The following is a 17,102-nucleotide window of genomic DNA, read 5'->3' as shown; positions in this document are numbered from 1 at the left end:
GATAGATGAAGCCACAGAGTATATCACTTCACATATAATATCTGCAGCTAAATGTTCGATTCCATTGTCGAATCCCCAGTCCCGACGGCACCTTAACTATTGGTGGAATCAAGAATGCACAATAGCTAAGAAGTTAAAAAATAAAGCGTGGAATTTATTTCGTAGATCCCCAACCACAGCTAATCTTATCAATTACAAGAAACTAAGAGCAAAAGCACGTCGCACTCAAAGAGAAGCAAAGAAGAATTCTTGGATTCGGTTTGCATCCACCATAAACAGAAACACTAACTCCAGGTTAATATGGAAGAAAATCAGGCAGATTTCTGGAAAATTTCCAACCACCCCTTCACCAATTCTTTCATGGAATGGGCAAGAACTATCTGCTCCTCAAGACATTGCAAATGCCTTGGCTAAAACTTTTGCCGAAGTTTCTGCGGCATCAAATTATTCTCCGGATTTCCAGAAAATAAAGACCCAGACTGAACAACGAGCCATCAACTTTCGAACTTCAGTTTTCTTTCCATATAATCAGCCTCTGCAATATCATGAACTTATACATGTCATTAAAACAACACGCAACAGTGCCGCTGGACCAGATGGAATCTCTTACATTATGTTACAACACCTTGGTGAGAGAAATTTACAAATACTGCTGGTCTATTATAACCGGATATTTATGGAAAACATTTATCCCAGCTCTTGGCATCATGCCACAGTTCTTGCCTTTTTGAAACCCGGTAAAGATCCTACCAGTCCTAACAGTTATAGACCTATTTCTCTATCCAGTTGCCTCGGTAAATTACTTGAAAAAATGATCCATAATCGCCTTGTTTGGATCATCGAAACGCAACAACTAATTAGCAATAATCAGCATGGCTTTCGAAAGAACAGGTCCTCCTTAGATCTCATGATCAAAGCTGAGTTTGCAATTCGTAATGCCTTTGTGAAAAACGAACATCTTGTTATGGTTTCCATAGACATAGAAAAGGCATTTGATACTACCTGGCGTCGTGGCATTCTCAGTGACCTCCATGCTCTAGGTCTACGAGGCAACCTTCCTATATTCATCAGGAACTTTCTCAGGACTCGTTCGTTCCAAGTTCAATACCGCAACTCGCTTTCTATGACATTTTTACAGGAAGAAGGAGTGCCACAAGGGTCCATACTTAGTGCAACCCTGTTTGCCCTAAGAATCGATTCCATCACAAAAGATCTTCCAAATACTGTTGAGACCTACCTTTATGCCGATGATCTCTCTATTTCTTGCCATTCTCTGAATATGAGATCCATTGAACGGCAGCTGCAGATATGTTTAAATAAAGTCCAAAGGTGGGCAGAGTTAAATGGCTATCATCTATCACAGCAGAAAACTGTTGCAATCCACTTTTGTAATCAACGGAAAATGCATACAGATCCCGAACTTCAGATGCAAAACTTTACTGTTCCAGTGACTAACAGCATCAAATTCTTGGGCTTAATCCTTGACAGGAAACTGAATTTCCTTGAGCACATTAAATCTGTGCGTATATCCTGCCTCAAAAAGCTGAACATACTAAGAGCTTTATCTGCCTTGTCTTGGGGAGCAGATCGTACATCTTTGTTGCTCTTATATAGAGCATTGATCAGATCCCGATTGGATTATGGTGCTCCTCTTTATGATTCCGCCCGTAAGAGTACATTGAAATGGCTGGATCCTATACAGCATAGCGCATTGCGGATTGCACTTGGTGCTTTCAGGACATCTCCTACTCATAGCTTGTACATTGAAGCTGATGAGCCCCCCCTTCACCTCCGCAGAAAAACGCTGCTTCTAAAGTATGCAGCCCGAATACAAAATTGTGGTCATCATCCTGTTCAGCCATACCTCTTTAATCCACCACTTCAAAACCTCTATAGAAATAAACCCAGTAAAATAAGACCAGCAGGCTTACGCCTCATTGAGTTAATGCAGAGTTGGAATGTTCAGATTTTCAACAGGCAACATTTAATGAATTACTCCCAACCGCCATGGATTCCGCCTCCTCAGTTATATTTCGATACTTATCTTGACAAATGGGGAAAGAATCGTCTACCAACACTCAATATGAAGCAACTCCATGCAAGTCATATTCAGAAATACGTTGATTTTTTGCCCATATATACTGATGGCTCCAAATCACATTCAGCCGTTGGAGCAGCGGCAGTATTTCCCTCTACTATCATCTCAGCTGCCCTTCCACCTGAGTACAGCAGCTTCTCCGCAGAACTTCATGCAATAAAATTAGCTTTAGAAAACGTGAATCTCAACCCATCTGTAAAATATGTTGTATACACAGACTCTCTCAGCTCAATAACTGCAATGCAAAACTCCTCCTACAAGGCTCATCCTGTGTTAAATCAAATCGGAAGACTCCTATTACAAATTGAAGAACGTCATCAATCAGTGACCTTTTGCTGGATCCCAGCACATTCGGGGATAAAGGGTAACGAACTTGCTGATGAAAATGCTAAAAATCCGTCAACCTTTGATTTAACCTCCAGTCCGGTTCCAGCCTCTGACTACTGTCACATCATACGAACAGCAGGTTTCGCGAAGTGGAAAGAGCTATGGCACACACAAAAGAATAATAAACTCTATCAGTTGAAACAGGATCCAAAGCATTGGCGCTCTAGCACCAAAACAGTGCGAAGAGAAGAAGTGGTTCTTGCACGGGCACGTATTGGACACACATATCTGACCCACCTCCATCTGCTCAGAGGCGAAGATCCTCCTCAATGTCCATACTGTTCAGAAAATTTAACAGTAAAACATATTCTGATAGACTGCCCTCAATATCAACAGGACAGAACATCCGTCCTCTGTTCCCTGAGAAATCTACGAGAACCAATGACATTGCAACATATTATTGGAGATGATGCAAACATCAACGAGTTTTTCTCTTATCTGAAAATAATTGGGCTTTATGATAAATTCTAAAGTATCTCTGTAAACGCAACCAAGCTGTTATGCCTAAATTATGTTTTTAGCTATGCTTAAATTTTGTGTTTAGCATTTTCATGTGAATAGGCGCATTATAGCCACAGCAGCTTATGCGCCATTAAACCCCCATAACACACACACTCTCTCTCTCTCTCTCCCCCCCCCAAGGCTCAGTTTGTTGATTAAATTCCAGGACACTTCAAAGAATGAGTAAGTGGCCTGTCAGGTCCCCAAGACCTGAACCTTATAGTACATGCCTGAGATGCTCGAAAGTGAACTGCAAGCTTCTCTCCTACCCAACAAGAATTTTTTTCTTAAAAAATAATGGAATTTATCCTGCTGACCTGAATAACTTTGTTAGCTGCATGAGGGAAGAATTGTATATCAGGCAGGGAGAGCTTTTAAGCCTTGTATAATTCTTTCTTTGCAATGTGGAATTTGTATGATTTTTCACAAAATGATGATTATTGCTTGTTGCATTCTTACAAGTTATTCATTTATAAACATTTATGCAAAAAGTTGAAGTTAAAAGTTCAGCAAAATTTTAACAGGAGGCAATCAGATATTTCAAAAAAAGAAAAGTGTATCTTTCGAACATAAGTATGTGTATATATATATATATATTTATGTCAAATTTTATCATTGTGTCCAATGTAGGTGACTTGAAAAATGAAGAACAGGTCTTAGCATGGCTAATCAAACAGATGTCAGAGGATAGCATTGAAGAAGTAACAGAAGAAATTTTGGAAGATCTCATTGCCAAAAAGCGCTATGTTCTCGTATTTTTTGGTAAGACTTATTTTAATTAATTTCAGCTTGAAATATATTTGAAAATTGCTAATATAATTTAAGGAGAATGATATGTGATGGTTCATTATGACCTTGGTAAAGAAAACAGATTGACCCATATGAAATATTTGTATAAGGGCCATTCAAATGAACACAACAGAACTAACATAAATTGAAATACGTTGGCAACACTGAGTGCCTATGTGGCACCATCTGCTAGCATTATTTATGAGCAAATTTCAAGATGGTAGTACCTCTGCAGATATAGAGATACAATCTGTAATTTAATTTTTGATTGCAGAAGGATTAAATTCTGAAATTTATTGCAGAATGTTGGCTCAGTATGGTGAAGCATGCATGATTCATTTGGTAAATCTGCTATTTGGTGAATAATATAAGAATGGTATTAAAGTTGTTGAAGATTCTCCTTGGCTAGAACAAGCACATTGTGTTATGATACCAGAAGTTATAGTAACAGTATAAGAAATCATACTAGGAAAATATTGCATTACTGTTAAAGCATATGCCATGGTGTGCAAGATTAATGTTGGTTCAGCACATAGTATTGTTAACAAAAAGTGTGCGCTCAATGTATTCCTCGACTTTTAACACCAGAACTGAAGGAATTCCTTCAGTTCTGGTGTATAATGGAACATAAACATGAATTCCTTCATATTTATGTTCCTTGACAGTAAAGATGACACCTTCTTAGGGCATATTTTGCAGATAAATTCTGAGTGCAATATTACACACACCAGAAAGCAAATGTACAAGTCCAGAGTGTTACCATACAGGCTCACTTCAGCTAAAGAAAGTCCACACAAGTATAAGCCAGGAAAGTATTACTCACTATATTCTGAGATCTTATGATCTCAGAATATCATAAGGGAGTGATTCTATGACTTTTTGTAGATAGGAGAGTGATGACTGACAAATACTGCGATATACTTCTGAACCAATTAAAGCCAACAATTTGGGAAAAAAAAAAAAAAGTCATGATTTTCTGTCCTCGGGTGTGTAATAATAACATTCTATGCTGAACAGATACATGAGATAGAGTTTGAGGTATTATCTCATCATCCATATTCACCAGATGTAGCTCCATGCAATTATCACCTTTTGTGGGAGGGGGACTACTTGTAAAAGATGCACTTGTATTTAGATAAAGTGGTGAAAACAGCAGTGCACAAATATTTTCAACACCAACCACAGAACTTATCTTGAGAAATTTGGGTATTAATGCAGCATTGGATAAAGTGTCTTGAATCAATGGGAAATACACCAGTGAATATTGTAGTGAAACTACACAATCATGTGTAGTTTCCTTGTCATTTGCAAAATGCAATTTTTATTTAACATTTGTGAATTTTATATGAATGACCTTTGTGTAATAAATTGTGTTAAATAGGGTCCAAACAGTCTGCCAACTGACCACAGTACAACTGCTAAAATAAGGCAAGCTTAATTTAGTAATTGATGAAGAAGCTAGAAATGAACTCGGTTCTCTTCTGTCTGTCTCCTTCTACGCCGCATCCACTTTTTGGCCTTTGTAACCTGATGATTAGATTCAAAACTGAATCCAGAAACTGCATTAGCTTAGTGTATTGTGGTGAATTTGTTGACTTTCTGTAGTTTATTAAAGGGTTAACCGTCTCATTATTGGTTAATTGATTGTTGGAATAAACCTAAACTTCCATCTGGTGTTGTTGAAGTGGATAATTTTAATAAATATAAGGAAGCATTAAACAAATTATTAGTCGGATGGGCAGATGAATTAGAATTTTTTTTTTTTTTTTGTGTGATGCTGTATGAGCTTTCTTTTCTGAATTATTTTTTCTTTTTATACTAATTGGAAATATTATTAGAAATGTATTTGAAAAAAAAAATATTTTTTCCTGATACATTTTTTTTTTTTTTTTTTTTTTTTTTTTTTTCAATATACAATAGTATTTGAAATTGCTTTGAAAAAATGTAGATCCAAAGTACGAGTCAAACTGTTTCCAGAGTGGTGCAATAAAATTAATTTAGGCTTCCATTAATTCTATGTTGGTGTTGTCCCCTCCAGAGTTTATACATTAATTTTAGTGCTTCTCACACCTTTTGAAGCATTTTTGGAACTCCTATGTTGTGATGCTGTCCAACACTTTTTGCACTTGAGCTGGAATCTCCATATGTCTTCAAAACTTCAACCTTTTTAATGGAGGAATGTGTTTTGGGGAACATGAAGAAGTCACAGGAGCCATGTCAGAAGAATAGTAAGATGCGGGACCATCACCATTTTGTTCTTGGCTAAAAACTGCTGAACCAACAAAGCTGTGTGGGCTTGGCACATTGCATAAACTAATTCAGAAGGCACCATTTGTCTGAGAACTTTCTTCTGACTACCTCCCTCAATTGTCTTAGGCAATTTTGATGTAGAACTGGTGATTAACATATTGCCCTGGTAGAAGGAACTCGTGAACAGTTACTGCATTATTGAAGAAAACAGTCAGAATGCTCTTGACGTTTGATCTCACCTGCCGTGTCTTTTTTTTGGATATGTGGAGGTGGACTTTTCCACTGGGATGACTGCCGATTTGTTTCTTGGTCGTAACCGTAATCATTTCTTGTTAAGACCTTGTAGATCCAAAAATCTACAAGGGAAGGCAGTTTCTGTTTTCTCTGGCCTTGCAAGCACAGGCAAATGCTTGCAAGTCTCTGCACACAGAAAGTCAATTCTGTTTCTGTTTGTCACTCAGGAAAGGACAAATTTTTGCAGCAATCTATGTCCTGTTTAAATTTATCAGTTAAAATGCATTAGCATGTACTGTACAAGAATGCCTAAAATGTCACAAATATTTTTAACTGTATGCTGTCTCTACTTGTGGATATCTTAATGCATTTTTTCCACATTTTCTCCAGTCTAACTTGATGATAGATGATCTGAGCACTCAAAATCTTGAATAAAAGTTTGGCTGCCTTGCAAATGAGAATACCATTAAAAAGATTGTGTTCTACCTGTAGCATTATCATCACCAACTTGTTTAATCATTTTATACGTCTCCAAAGCTGTTTGGTGCCTCAGTGGATAGGAGTAGCAGTGCATAGCACACGCTTCTTGATTAGACCAGAGTTCGAGCCCGTGACCACCAAATACGGAGGATGTGGAAAGGTCAGGGAATGACCACCGCATATCACCGGAGCAATATGGCCTTAGTTGCTAATGCTCCTAAAAACCAAGTGACAACAACAACAACCAAAGCTGTTTTCCAAAGTTTATGAAGAAAAAACTGCTGAACTAACAAAGCTGTATAGACTGACACATTGCACTGATAAAGAAAATAATTCAGAGTGCACCATTGGTCTGAGCATTTTCTCCTGACAACCACCCTCAAACGCCTTAGGAACCCTGATGTTGAACTGGTGATTTACAGTTTGCCCAGTTGGAAGGAACCCTTGAACAATTCCCTCATTGTTGAAGAAAACAGTTATTATCCCCCTGATGTTTGAACTCACCTGCCTCGACTGTTCAGTATGGAGGTGATGAACTTTGTTTCTGGGTCATTTGTTTTCTACAACAATATGTTAGAGAAGTGACAAGAAGAAGCAATACTCTTAGCATTAGCATTAGTGGTGGCATATGATGCAAAAAAGCAAGCTTATGCAGCATCAGCCAAAAAAAAAAAAAAAAACAACACTTCGACTTCACCCCTCCGTTCGTTCTAAATACCTGTCCAGCTGAGCCTTAAATTTAATTAGGCTATCAACTTCCGCAACAAGGGATGGAAGTCTGTTCCACGAACCAACTACCCGATGGCTAAAGGCAAATTTCCACACATCTATCCTACATCTGTCTTTCCTCAATTTGAATTTATGCCCTCTCAGGTGATTATTCTGAGGAAGAGGAAGAATCCCATCGGCATTGAGCATGCTTGAACCATTCAAGGCTTTATACACCTCTATCAGATCACCTCATCGGTGCCTAGTCTCCAGACACTGTAATTTGCAAAACTTAAGCATTTCTTCGTAAGAGCAACCCTTTGTTCCATTCACTAATCTTGTTGCCCTTCTCTGTACTCATTCCAGCAGTTCTACATCCTTCTTGAAATGAGGCCTCCAGACCTGTATACAGTAATCAAGGTGTGGCCTGACCAATTCCTTATACAAGGGGATAATCACCTCCTTATCCCTGCTAGAAAAATTCCTGTATATCATTGACAAGACACCATGAGCTACTCTTGCAGCCCGTCTGCACTGCTCAGAGAACTTCATATCTGCCTGCACAATTACCCCTAGATCCTTTTCATTCTCTACCACTGTCAGTGTAGTACCACAGAGTTGATATGTTGCTCTGGGGTTGCTGTTTCCCACATGTAGTACTTTACATTTGTCAATGTTAAACTTCATTTGCCACCTCTCAGCCCATCTGCTCAACCTTTCCAGATCCTATTGCATCAGCATAGTATCAGTAGTGTCCTTAACAACCCTGCCAACCTTTGTATCGTCTGCAAACTTGGACATTAAGCGTGATATACCACCATCAATATTATTCAGCCTGGACTGTACTTGTTAACAGGAGAGATTGCTTCTACAGGAATGGGATACACTTAAATAGAAAGGGTGCAAGAATATTTGCTGATGCTATCGAGGCAGTGTTAGGTGGGTCGGAAAACTGCTAGTTTGGGGGGATACAAAGACTAATAGTTTAACAGTAACCGCAGGCAGAGGTGAAGGTGATTCTTGCACAACTTCTATTAGAATAAGAAGCGACCTGGAGCGAGGGGTGTTGGGGGTTTCAGGGACAGATGGCAGTCATCATGGAATAGTTGGGTATATGGGATGTGTTAGGGTAACAAGGAATAGGCATAGGAGCATGTATGCTTGCATGTATACCAATGCTATGCTCGGGGGGAGACAAACCAACTGCTAGCTTGGGGGGGAGACAAAGACTAATGGATTAACAGTAGCCACTGGCAGAGGTGAAAGAGATTCTTGCACTGCTTCTATTGGAATGAGCAGAAGCCTGAAAAACAAGATGCAGGATATTTCAGAGACTGCTGGAAGTCATTGTGATACAAGTAAACACATGGGTTGTGTTAGGGTAGCTAAGAATAGAAACAGGTGCAGGTATACTTGCGTGTACACCAATGCTAGGAGTTTAGTAAATAAATTTGATGAATTTGAGGTATTGCTCAAAACATCAAAGGCAGATATTGTTGGGATATCAGAGACGTGGTGTCACACAGATATAAGGAATGCAGAACTGGAATTTGGGGAGTACAATGTGTATAGAAAGGATGGACAGGACAGGAGGGGAGGAGGGGTTATGCTATTAGTTAAAAAACACATAAAATCCAAGGAAGTGAAGCCAGTCGACATTGATGGACAGGGCAGTGTCGAGTCAGTTTGGTGTGACATAAGCATAGGTAAATCAAAATTGAGAGTAGGAGTGTGCTATAGGCCTAATGACTCTGATGAGTATAATAAGATACTGTACAGGGAAATAGAATGGGCCAGTAAATCAGAGAGTCTTATAATGGGGGATTTTAATTTCCCAGATATTGACTGGAATTTGTGGGTTGGTCACTCACACACTAGCAGGGCTTTTGTGGATTTATTGGATGATTGTTTTCTACACCAGCATGTTCGGGAGGCAACTAGAGGGAGTAATACTCTTGATCTGATTATCAGTAGTGATTCTTCATGCATTAGGAATCTGCAGATAAAGGAACCCCTGGGTGGCAGTGATCACAGTGTGCTGAAGTGGGATTTACTCAAGGAGGTAACTACCATCAGAGGCAAAGGGAAGGGTCTTTTCTTTCGTAAAGGCGACTATGATGGTCTGAGACAGTATTTAAATTCTATACAGTGGGACCAACTGATGATGTTACCAACAGCAAATTCAAAATGGGAAGCATTCAAGGAACTAATCTTGGAAGCTACCAGGCTTAACATACCAACCAAGAAATTTTTTTTTTTTTTTTTTTGATTTGGTAGTTGTTGGCGCATCGGCTTCTGTGGCCATATTGCACCCTCACAAGGTTTTTGCAGTACTTTGATCCAAGCCCTAGGCGGGAATCGAACCCGCGACCTTTGGCTTGCCGGGCAGGTACTTTACCCACTCGGCTAGCCCGGTCGGCCAACCAAGAAATATTGTTCAAGGTTCAGGCCTAAATGGTTGTCAGATGAACTAATGAGACATATGGCAGAGAAGAAAAATGCATGGGATACATACAAATTAATGGGTGACATGGAAGCCTATGATAGATATAAGTTGGTCTGTAACCAAATCACAAAAGAGATTAGGCAGGCAAAGGCAGATTATGAGAAATCCTTGGCAAAGGACGCAAAGAAAAACAGAAAAGAGTTCTTTACCTATTTAAACTCAAGAAGGAAAGGAATGAATCAGATTCGTCCACTGGATGTTGATGGTTCAACAGTTGAGGATCCTGCTCAGGTGGCTAACAATCTAAATGAGTATTTTGCATCTACATTCACACATGAGGAGTTATTCAGGAAGGGGAATGTCGTAGGTGAAGTAAACATTGGCAGTGAGCTAGATTGTTTTCTAATAACTGAGAGGAAAGTGGAGGAGAAATTGCTGAGGATAAACATAAAAAAGGCACCAGGGGTGGATGGGATCTATCCAGTTATATTAAAGGAGGCAGCAAAGGAAGTAAGCAAACCCCTAGCCATAATTATGAGAGCTTCTTTGGACTCAGGGGAGGTACCCATGGACTGGAGATGTGCAAATGTAACCCCAATTCACAAAGGAGGATCAAAGGCTGACACAAGTAATTATAGACCTGTTAGTTTAACTTCGGTTCCAGGAAAATTAATGGAGGCACTGGTTAAAGAAGCACTGCAGGATCATCTGGACAAGAATTCAGTTATAGCTCAGACACAGCATGGTTTTGTTAAGGGCAGGTCTTGTCTGACCAATTTGATTGGATACTATGATGTAGTCACAAAAGAACTGGATGCAGGGAATAACTTTGATATTATATATTTGGATCTTAGAAAGGCTTTTGATACTGTTGCACATGGAAGACTGCTGCACAAATTGGAGAAGTGTGGCATTGGAGACAAATTGCTGCTATGGATAAAGGGATGGTTGAGTGGCAGAAGAGAGAGAGTGGTAATCAATGGACACTGCTCAACGTGGACTAATGTTATTAGTGGAGTTCCTCAGGGTTCAGTGTTGGGTCCATTGTTGTTTTCTGTATTTATAAATGATATTGATGATGGTGTATCAGGCTTAATGTCCAAGTTTGCAGACGATACCAAGGTTGGCAGGGTTGTTAAGGACACTACTGATACTATGCTGCTGCAACAGGATCTGGAAAGGTTGAGCAGATGGGCTGAGAGGTGGCAAATGAAGTTTAACATTGACAAATGTAAAGTACTACATATGGGAAACAGTAACCCCAGATCAACGTATCAACTCTGTGGTACTACGCTGACAGTGGTAGAGAATGAAAAGGACCTGGGGGTAATTGTGCAGGCAGATATGAAGTTCTCTGAGCAGTGCAGACGAGCTGCAAGAGTAGCTCATGGTGTCTTGTCAATGATATACAGGAATTTTTCTAGCAGGGATAAGGATGTGATTATTCCCTTGTATAAGGCATTGGTCAGGCCACACCTTGAGTACTGTATACAGGTCTGGAGGCCTCATTTCAAGAAGGATGTAGAGCTGCTCGAACGAGTACAGAGAAGGGCAACAAGATTAGTGAATGGAACAAAGGGTTGCTCTTACGAAGAAAGGCTTAAGTTTTGCAAATTACAGAGCCTGGAGACTAGGCATCGGCGAGGTGATCTGATAGAGGTGTATAAGGCTTTGAATGGCTTGAGCATGCTCAATGCCGATGGGATTCTTCCTCTTGCTCAGAATAATCACCTGAGAGGGCATAAATTCAAATTGAGGAAGGACGGATGTCGGATAGATGTGCGGAAATTTGCCTTTAGCCAGCGGGCAGTTGGTTTGTGGAATAGACTCCCATCATTTGTTGTTGAAGTTGATAGCCTAAATAAATTTAAGGCTCAACTGGACAGGTATTTCGAATGAACGGAGGGGTGAAATGGGAGTAGTGGTTGTTTTTTTTTTTTTTTTGGCTGATGCTGAATAAGCTTGCTTTCTTGCATCATATGCCTCTGCTAATGCTAATGCTAGAAGTATAGTAAATAAATTTGATTAATTTGAAGTGTTGGTCAAGACATCAAAGGCGGATATTGTTGGGATAGCAGAGACGTGGTGTCACAAGGATATAAGGAATGCAGAACTGGAATTTGGGGAGTACAATGTGTACAGAAAGGATAGACAGGACAGAAAGGGAGGGGGTGTTATGCTGTTAATTAAGAAAAACATAAAATCAAAGGAAGTGCACCCAGTTAATATAGATGAACAGTGCTCTGTTGAGTCAGTTTGGTGTGAGATAAGCACTGCGAAAGGAAAAATAAGAGTAGGAGTGTGTTATAGGCCTAATGACTTGAATGAGTACAATGAACAATTGTACAGAGAAAGAGAGTGGGCCGGTAAATCAGAATGTCTTATAATGGGGGATTTTAACTTCCCAGATATTGACTGGAACTTGTGGGTTGGTCACTCACACACTAGTCAGACTTTTGTGGAGTTATTGGATGATTGTTTTCTGCAGCAGCATGTTCGAGAGGCAACCAGAGAAAGTAACACACTTGATCTGGTTATCAGCAGTGATCATTCGTGTATTAAGAATTTGCAGATAAAGGAACCACTAGGTGGCAGTGATCACAGTGTGCTGAAGTGGGATTTACTCAAAGAGGTAACTACCGTCAGGGGTAAAGGAAAGGGTTTTTGCTTCCGTAAAGGGGAGTACAGTGGTCTCAGACAGTTTTTAAATTCTGTACAGTGGGATCAACTGACGATGTTACAAACAGTAAATTCTAAGTGGGAAGCATTCAAAGAATTAATCGTGGAAGCTACTAGACTTTATATACCGATTAAGAAATATCGTTCAAGGTTTAGGCCTAAATGGTTATCAAATGAACTAATGAGACTCGTGACAGAGAAGAAAAATGCATGGGATGCATATAAATTATCAGGTGACGCAGAAGCCTGTGGCAGATATAAGCTAGTCTGTAATCAGGTCACAAAGGAGGTTCGGCAGGCGAAAGCGGATTACGAGAAATCTTTGGCAAAAGATGCTAAGAAAAACAGCAAGGATTTCTTTACTTATATAAACTCTAAAAGGAAGGGGATGAATATGATTGGTCCACTTGACATCGATGGTTCGACTGTTGATGATCCTGCTCAGATAGCAAACAAACTGAATGAGTATTTTGCATCTACATTCACACGTGAGGAATTATTACAATTTGAAAATGGAAGAAGGTTATCAAATTGTAGCAGTGTGCTTAATGATTTTGTAATAACTGAGAGCAAAGTGGAGGAGAAATTGTTGAAGTTAAACATAAGAAAGGCACCTGGGGTGGATGGGATCTATCCAGTTATTTTAAAGGAGGCGGCAAAGCAACTAAGCAAACCCTTAGCCATAATTATGAGAGCATCCTTGGACTCAGGGGAGGTTCCCACGGACTGGAGATGTGCAAATGTGTCCCCAATTCACAAAGGTGGATCGAAGGGTGACACGAGTAATTACAGACCAGTTAGTTTAACTTCTGTTCCGGGTAAAATAATGGAGTCGCTGGTTAAAGATGCATTGTAGGATCATCTAGACAAGACTGCAGCAATAATTCAAACACAGCATGGGTTTGTTAAGGGAAAGTCTTGTCTGACATATTTGATTGGTTATTATGATGTGGTCACAAAGGAACTGGATGCAAAAAATAATTTTGATATCATATACTTGGATTTCAGGAAAGCTTTTGACACTGTTGCACATGGAAGACTACTGTACAAATTGGAGCAGAATAGTATTAAGGGTAAGTTGCTACAATGGATAAAAGGATGGTTAAGTGGGAGAAGACAGAGGGTGGTAATCAATGGGTGCTGCTCTTCGTGGACTAATGTTATTAGTGGAGTCCCACAGGGTTCGGTGTTGGGTCCACTGTTGTTTTGTGTATTTATCAATGATATTGATGAAGGTATATCAGGCTTAATGTCGAAGTTTGCAGATGACACAAAGGTTGGCAGGGTTGTTAATGACAGTAATGGCAGTGTGCTACTGCAGCAGGATCTAGATAATTTGGGCAGATGGGCTAAGAGGTGGCAACTGAAGTTTAACCTTGGCAAATGCAAAGTACTGCATATGGGTAGAAGTAACCCCAGAGAAACGTACCAACTGTGTGGCACTACACTTTAGGTGGTAGAAAATGAAAAAGACCTGGGAGTAATTGTGCAGTCAGATATGAAGTTTTCTGAGCAGTGCAGACAGGCTGCTAGGGCGGGTCATGGGGTTTTGTCAATGATATATAGGAATTGTGCTAGCAGGGAAAAGGAGGTGATTGTCCCTCTGTATAAGGCAATGGTGAGGCCACGCCTTGAGTACTGCGTACAGGTCTGAAGGCCTCATTTTAGGAAGGATGTAGATTTGCTTGAGCGTGTACAGAGAAGAGCAACATGATTGGTGAGGGGAATGAAGGGATTCTCTTACCAAGAGAGGCTTAAGTTCTGCAAATTGCAGTGGCTGGAGACTAGGCACCTGCGCGGTGATCTGATTGAGGGCTATAAGGCCTTGAATGGGTTGAGCACGCTGAATTCTGATGGGATCCTTCCACTTGTTCAGATTACCAACCTACAGGGACATAAGTTCAAATTAAGAAAGGACAGATGTATAATAGATGTGCGGAAATTTGCCTTTAGCCAGCGGGTGGTTAATTGCTGGAACAAACTTCCATCTGTCGTTGTAGAAGTTGATAGGTTAAATAAATTTAAGGAGTAACTGGACAGGCATTTGGAGGGAATGGTGTGATTTTTTTTTTTTTGGCTGATGCTGCATAAGCTCCTACACTTGCTTTCTTGCATCATGTGCCACTACTACTACTACTACTATTTAAAAATACAGAAAACAATAATGGACCCAGCACTCCACTAATAACATTAGTCCACTATGATCATTGATTACCACTCTCTGTCTTCTCCCCCTCAACCACCCCTTTATCTATAGCAGCAATTTGCCTCTAATGCCACACTGCTCCAATTTGTGTAGCAATCTTCCATGTGCAACAGTATCAAAAGCCTTTCTAAGATCCATGTATATAATATCAAAGTTATTCCCTGCATCCAGTTCTTTTGTGACTGCATCATAGTATCCAATCAGATTGGTCAGGCAAGACTTTCCCTTAACAAAACCGTGCTGTGTCCGAGCTATAACTGAAGTCTTGTCTAGATAATTCTGCAGTACTTCTTTAGCCAGTGCCTCCATTCATTTTCCTGGAACAGAAGTTAAACTCACAGGTCTATAATTACTTGTGTCAGCCTTTGATCCTCCTTTGTAAATTGGGTTCACATTTGCACATCTCCAGTCTATGGGCAGGCGCCTCCGTAGCCAGTTTGACAGGAGCAGCAGTACGTAGCATACGTTTCTTGATTAGACCGGGGTTCGAGCCCGTGACCCACCAAATACAGAGGATGCTGAAAGGTCAGGGAATGACCACTGCATATCCCCGGAGCAATATGGCTTTAGTTGCTAATGCTCCTAAAAACCAAATAACAACAACAACCAGTCTATGGGCACCTCCCCTGAGTCCAAGGAAGCTCTCATAATTATGGCTAAGGGTTTGCTTACTTCCTTTGCTGCCTCCTTTAATATAACTTGATAGTCCCATCCACCCCAGGTGCCTTTCTTGTGTTTATCTTAAACAGTTTCTGCTCCACTTTACTCTCAGTTATTACAAGATTATCTAGCTTACTGTCAGAGTTTAATACACCTCTGGCATTCCCCTCCCTGAATAACTCCTCATATGTGGATGTAGATGCAAAATATTCATTTAGTTTGTTAGCTACCTGAGCAGGATCATAAACAGTTGAACCATCGATATCAAGTGGACCAATCTGATTCATCCCCTTCCTTCTAGAGTTTACATAAGTAAAGAACTCTTTGCTGTTTTTCTTTGCATCCTTTGCCAAAGATTTCTCGTAATCTGCCTTCGACTGCCTAACCTCCTTTGTAACTTGGTTACAGATCAACTTATATCTATCATATCTCTTGATGTGGTTATCAGCAGGGATTCTTTGCACATTAAGAACCTGCAGTTAAAAGATCCTTTGGATGTCAGTGATTACTGTGTGCTGATGTGAGATTTACTTAAAGATATAACTACAGTCAAGAGTAATGTTAAGGGGTTTGGCTTTCATAAGGATGACTGCAGTAATCTCAGACAGTTTTTAAATTCTATGTGGAGGGACCGTCTGATGATGTTACCAACAGCAAATTCTAAATGGGAAGCATTCAGGGAAATAATTGTAGGTGCTACTTGGCTTTTAATATCAAAATGAAATGCTATTCTAGGCTTAAACCTAAATGGATGTCAGCTAAACTATGAGACTTGTGGCAGAGAATAAAGATTCATGGGATGCATTTTAAATATAAGGTGATACAGAAGCTTATGGTAGATATAAAGTAGTCTGTAAGCAAATCACAAAAGAAGTAAGGCAATCTAAGACAGATTATGAGAAGTCTCTGTCTCAAAGAATGCCAAGAAGAGCAGCAAAGACTTCTTTACTTATATTAACTGTAGAAAGAAGGGGTTTAATCACATTTGTCCACTTCATGCCAATGGTTTAACTGTTGATGATCCTGCTCAGGTTGCTGACAAACTGGATAGGTATTTTGCATCTACATTCACATATGAGAAGCCCTATAGGGAGGGGGGATGTATAAGTTGTTCAGTCCTGCAAATTGCAGCTTCTGGAAACTAGGTACCTGCAAAGTGATACAATTGAGTTGTTTAAGGCTTTGAAAGGGTTTTTTTTTTTTTTTTTTCCTTTGGCTGATGCTTTATCAGCTTGCTTTCTTGCATCATATGATACTGCTAATAATAATAATGATATTCATAAGATTTCATCCCCAGATTTCATTAAGGAACAGCAACTTTGATGCAAATTCACTGTTCCTTATTGTCTGCCATCTTACTCCAATACAAAAATTGCAAGACACACCCAGCAGAAACAAACTTAAATGGCAATTGCCTAAAAGTACAATGTCTTATTTTTGTGAAACTTGCCACACAAAATCGCAATGAATTAGTTAAGCAGTATCTAACAGCAATTTCTATACTACTTGTGATTAGTGCTCCACACTTCCAGTCCAGAAACTTTTGGCTTACAGATCATGTGTGTACATGTTCCTGGGAGCCCACATCTGAAAAACACTGAGCAATGTACATACTTTTTGGAAAAGCTTAATGTACTTGAAGGCCTTATGGCTGTAGTGCATTT

At 39.8% G+C, this 17,102-nt stretch overlaps 1 protein-coding gene across 1 annotated transcript in view; it reads left to right on the top strand.

The window, feature by feature from the left end:
* The window catches only part of LOC150091328 (uncharacterized), a 693,262-nt gene that overhangs the window by 289,201 nt on the left and 386,959 nt on the right, over nt 1-17,102 (top strand). The window contains exon 15 of the mRNA XM_090375165.1: nt 3,617-3,748. Within this exon, the coding sequence (XP_090231291.1) occupies nt 3,617-3,748 (132 nt within the window). The remainder of the gene's footprint in view (nt 1-3,616; nt 3,749-17,102) is intronic.

The sequence above is a fragment of the Mastigoproctus giganteus genome, chromosome 1 (assembly GCF_048544385.1).
Source record: "Mastigoproctus giganteus isolate SK-2022 chromosome 1, ASM4854438v1, whole genome shotgun sequence".
Classification (NCBI taxonomy): Eukaryota; Metazoa; Arthropoda; class Arachnida; order Uropygi; family Thelyphonidae; genus Mastigoproctus; species Mastigoproctus giganteus.
The sequence above is the reverse complement of the archived record's forward strand: the minus strand, read 5'-3'. Positions and strand labels throughout refer to the sequence as shown.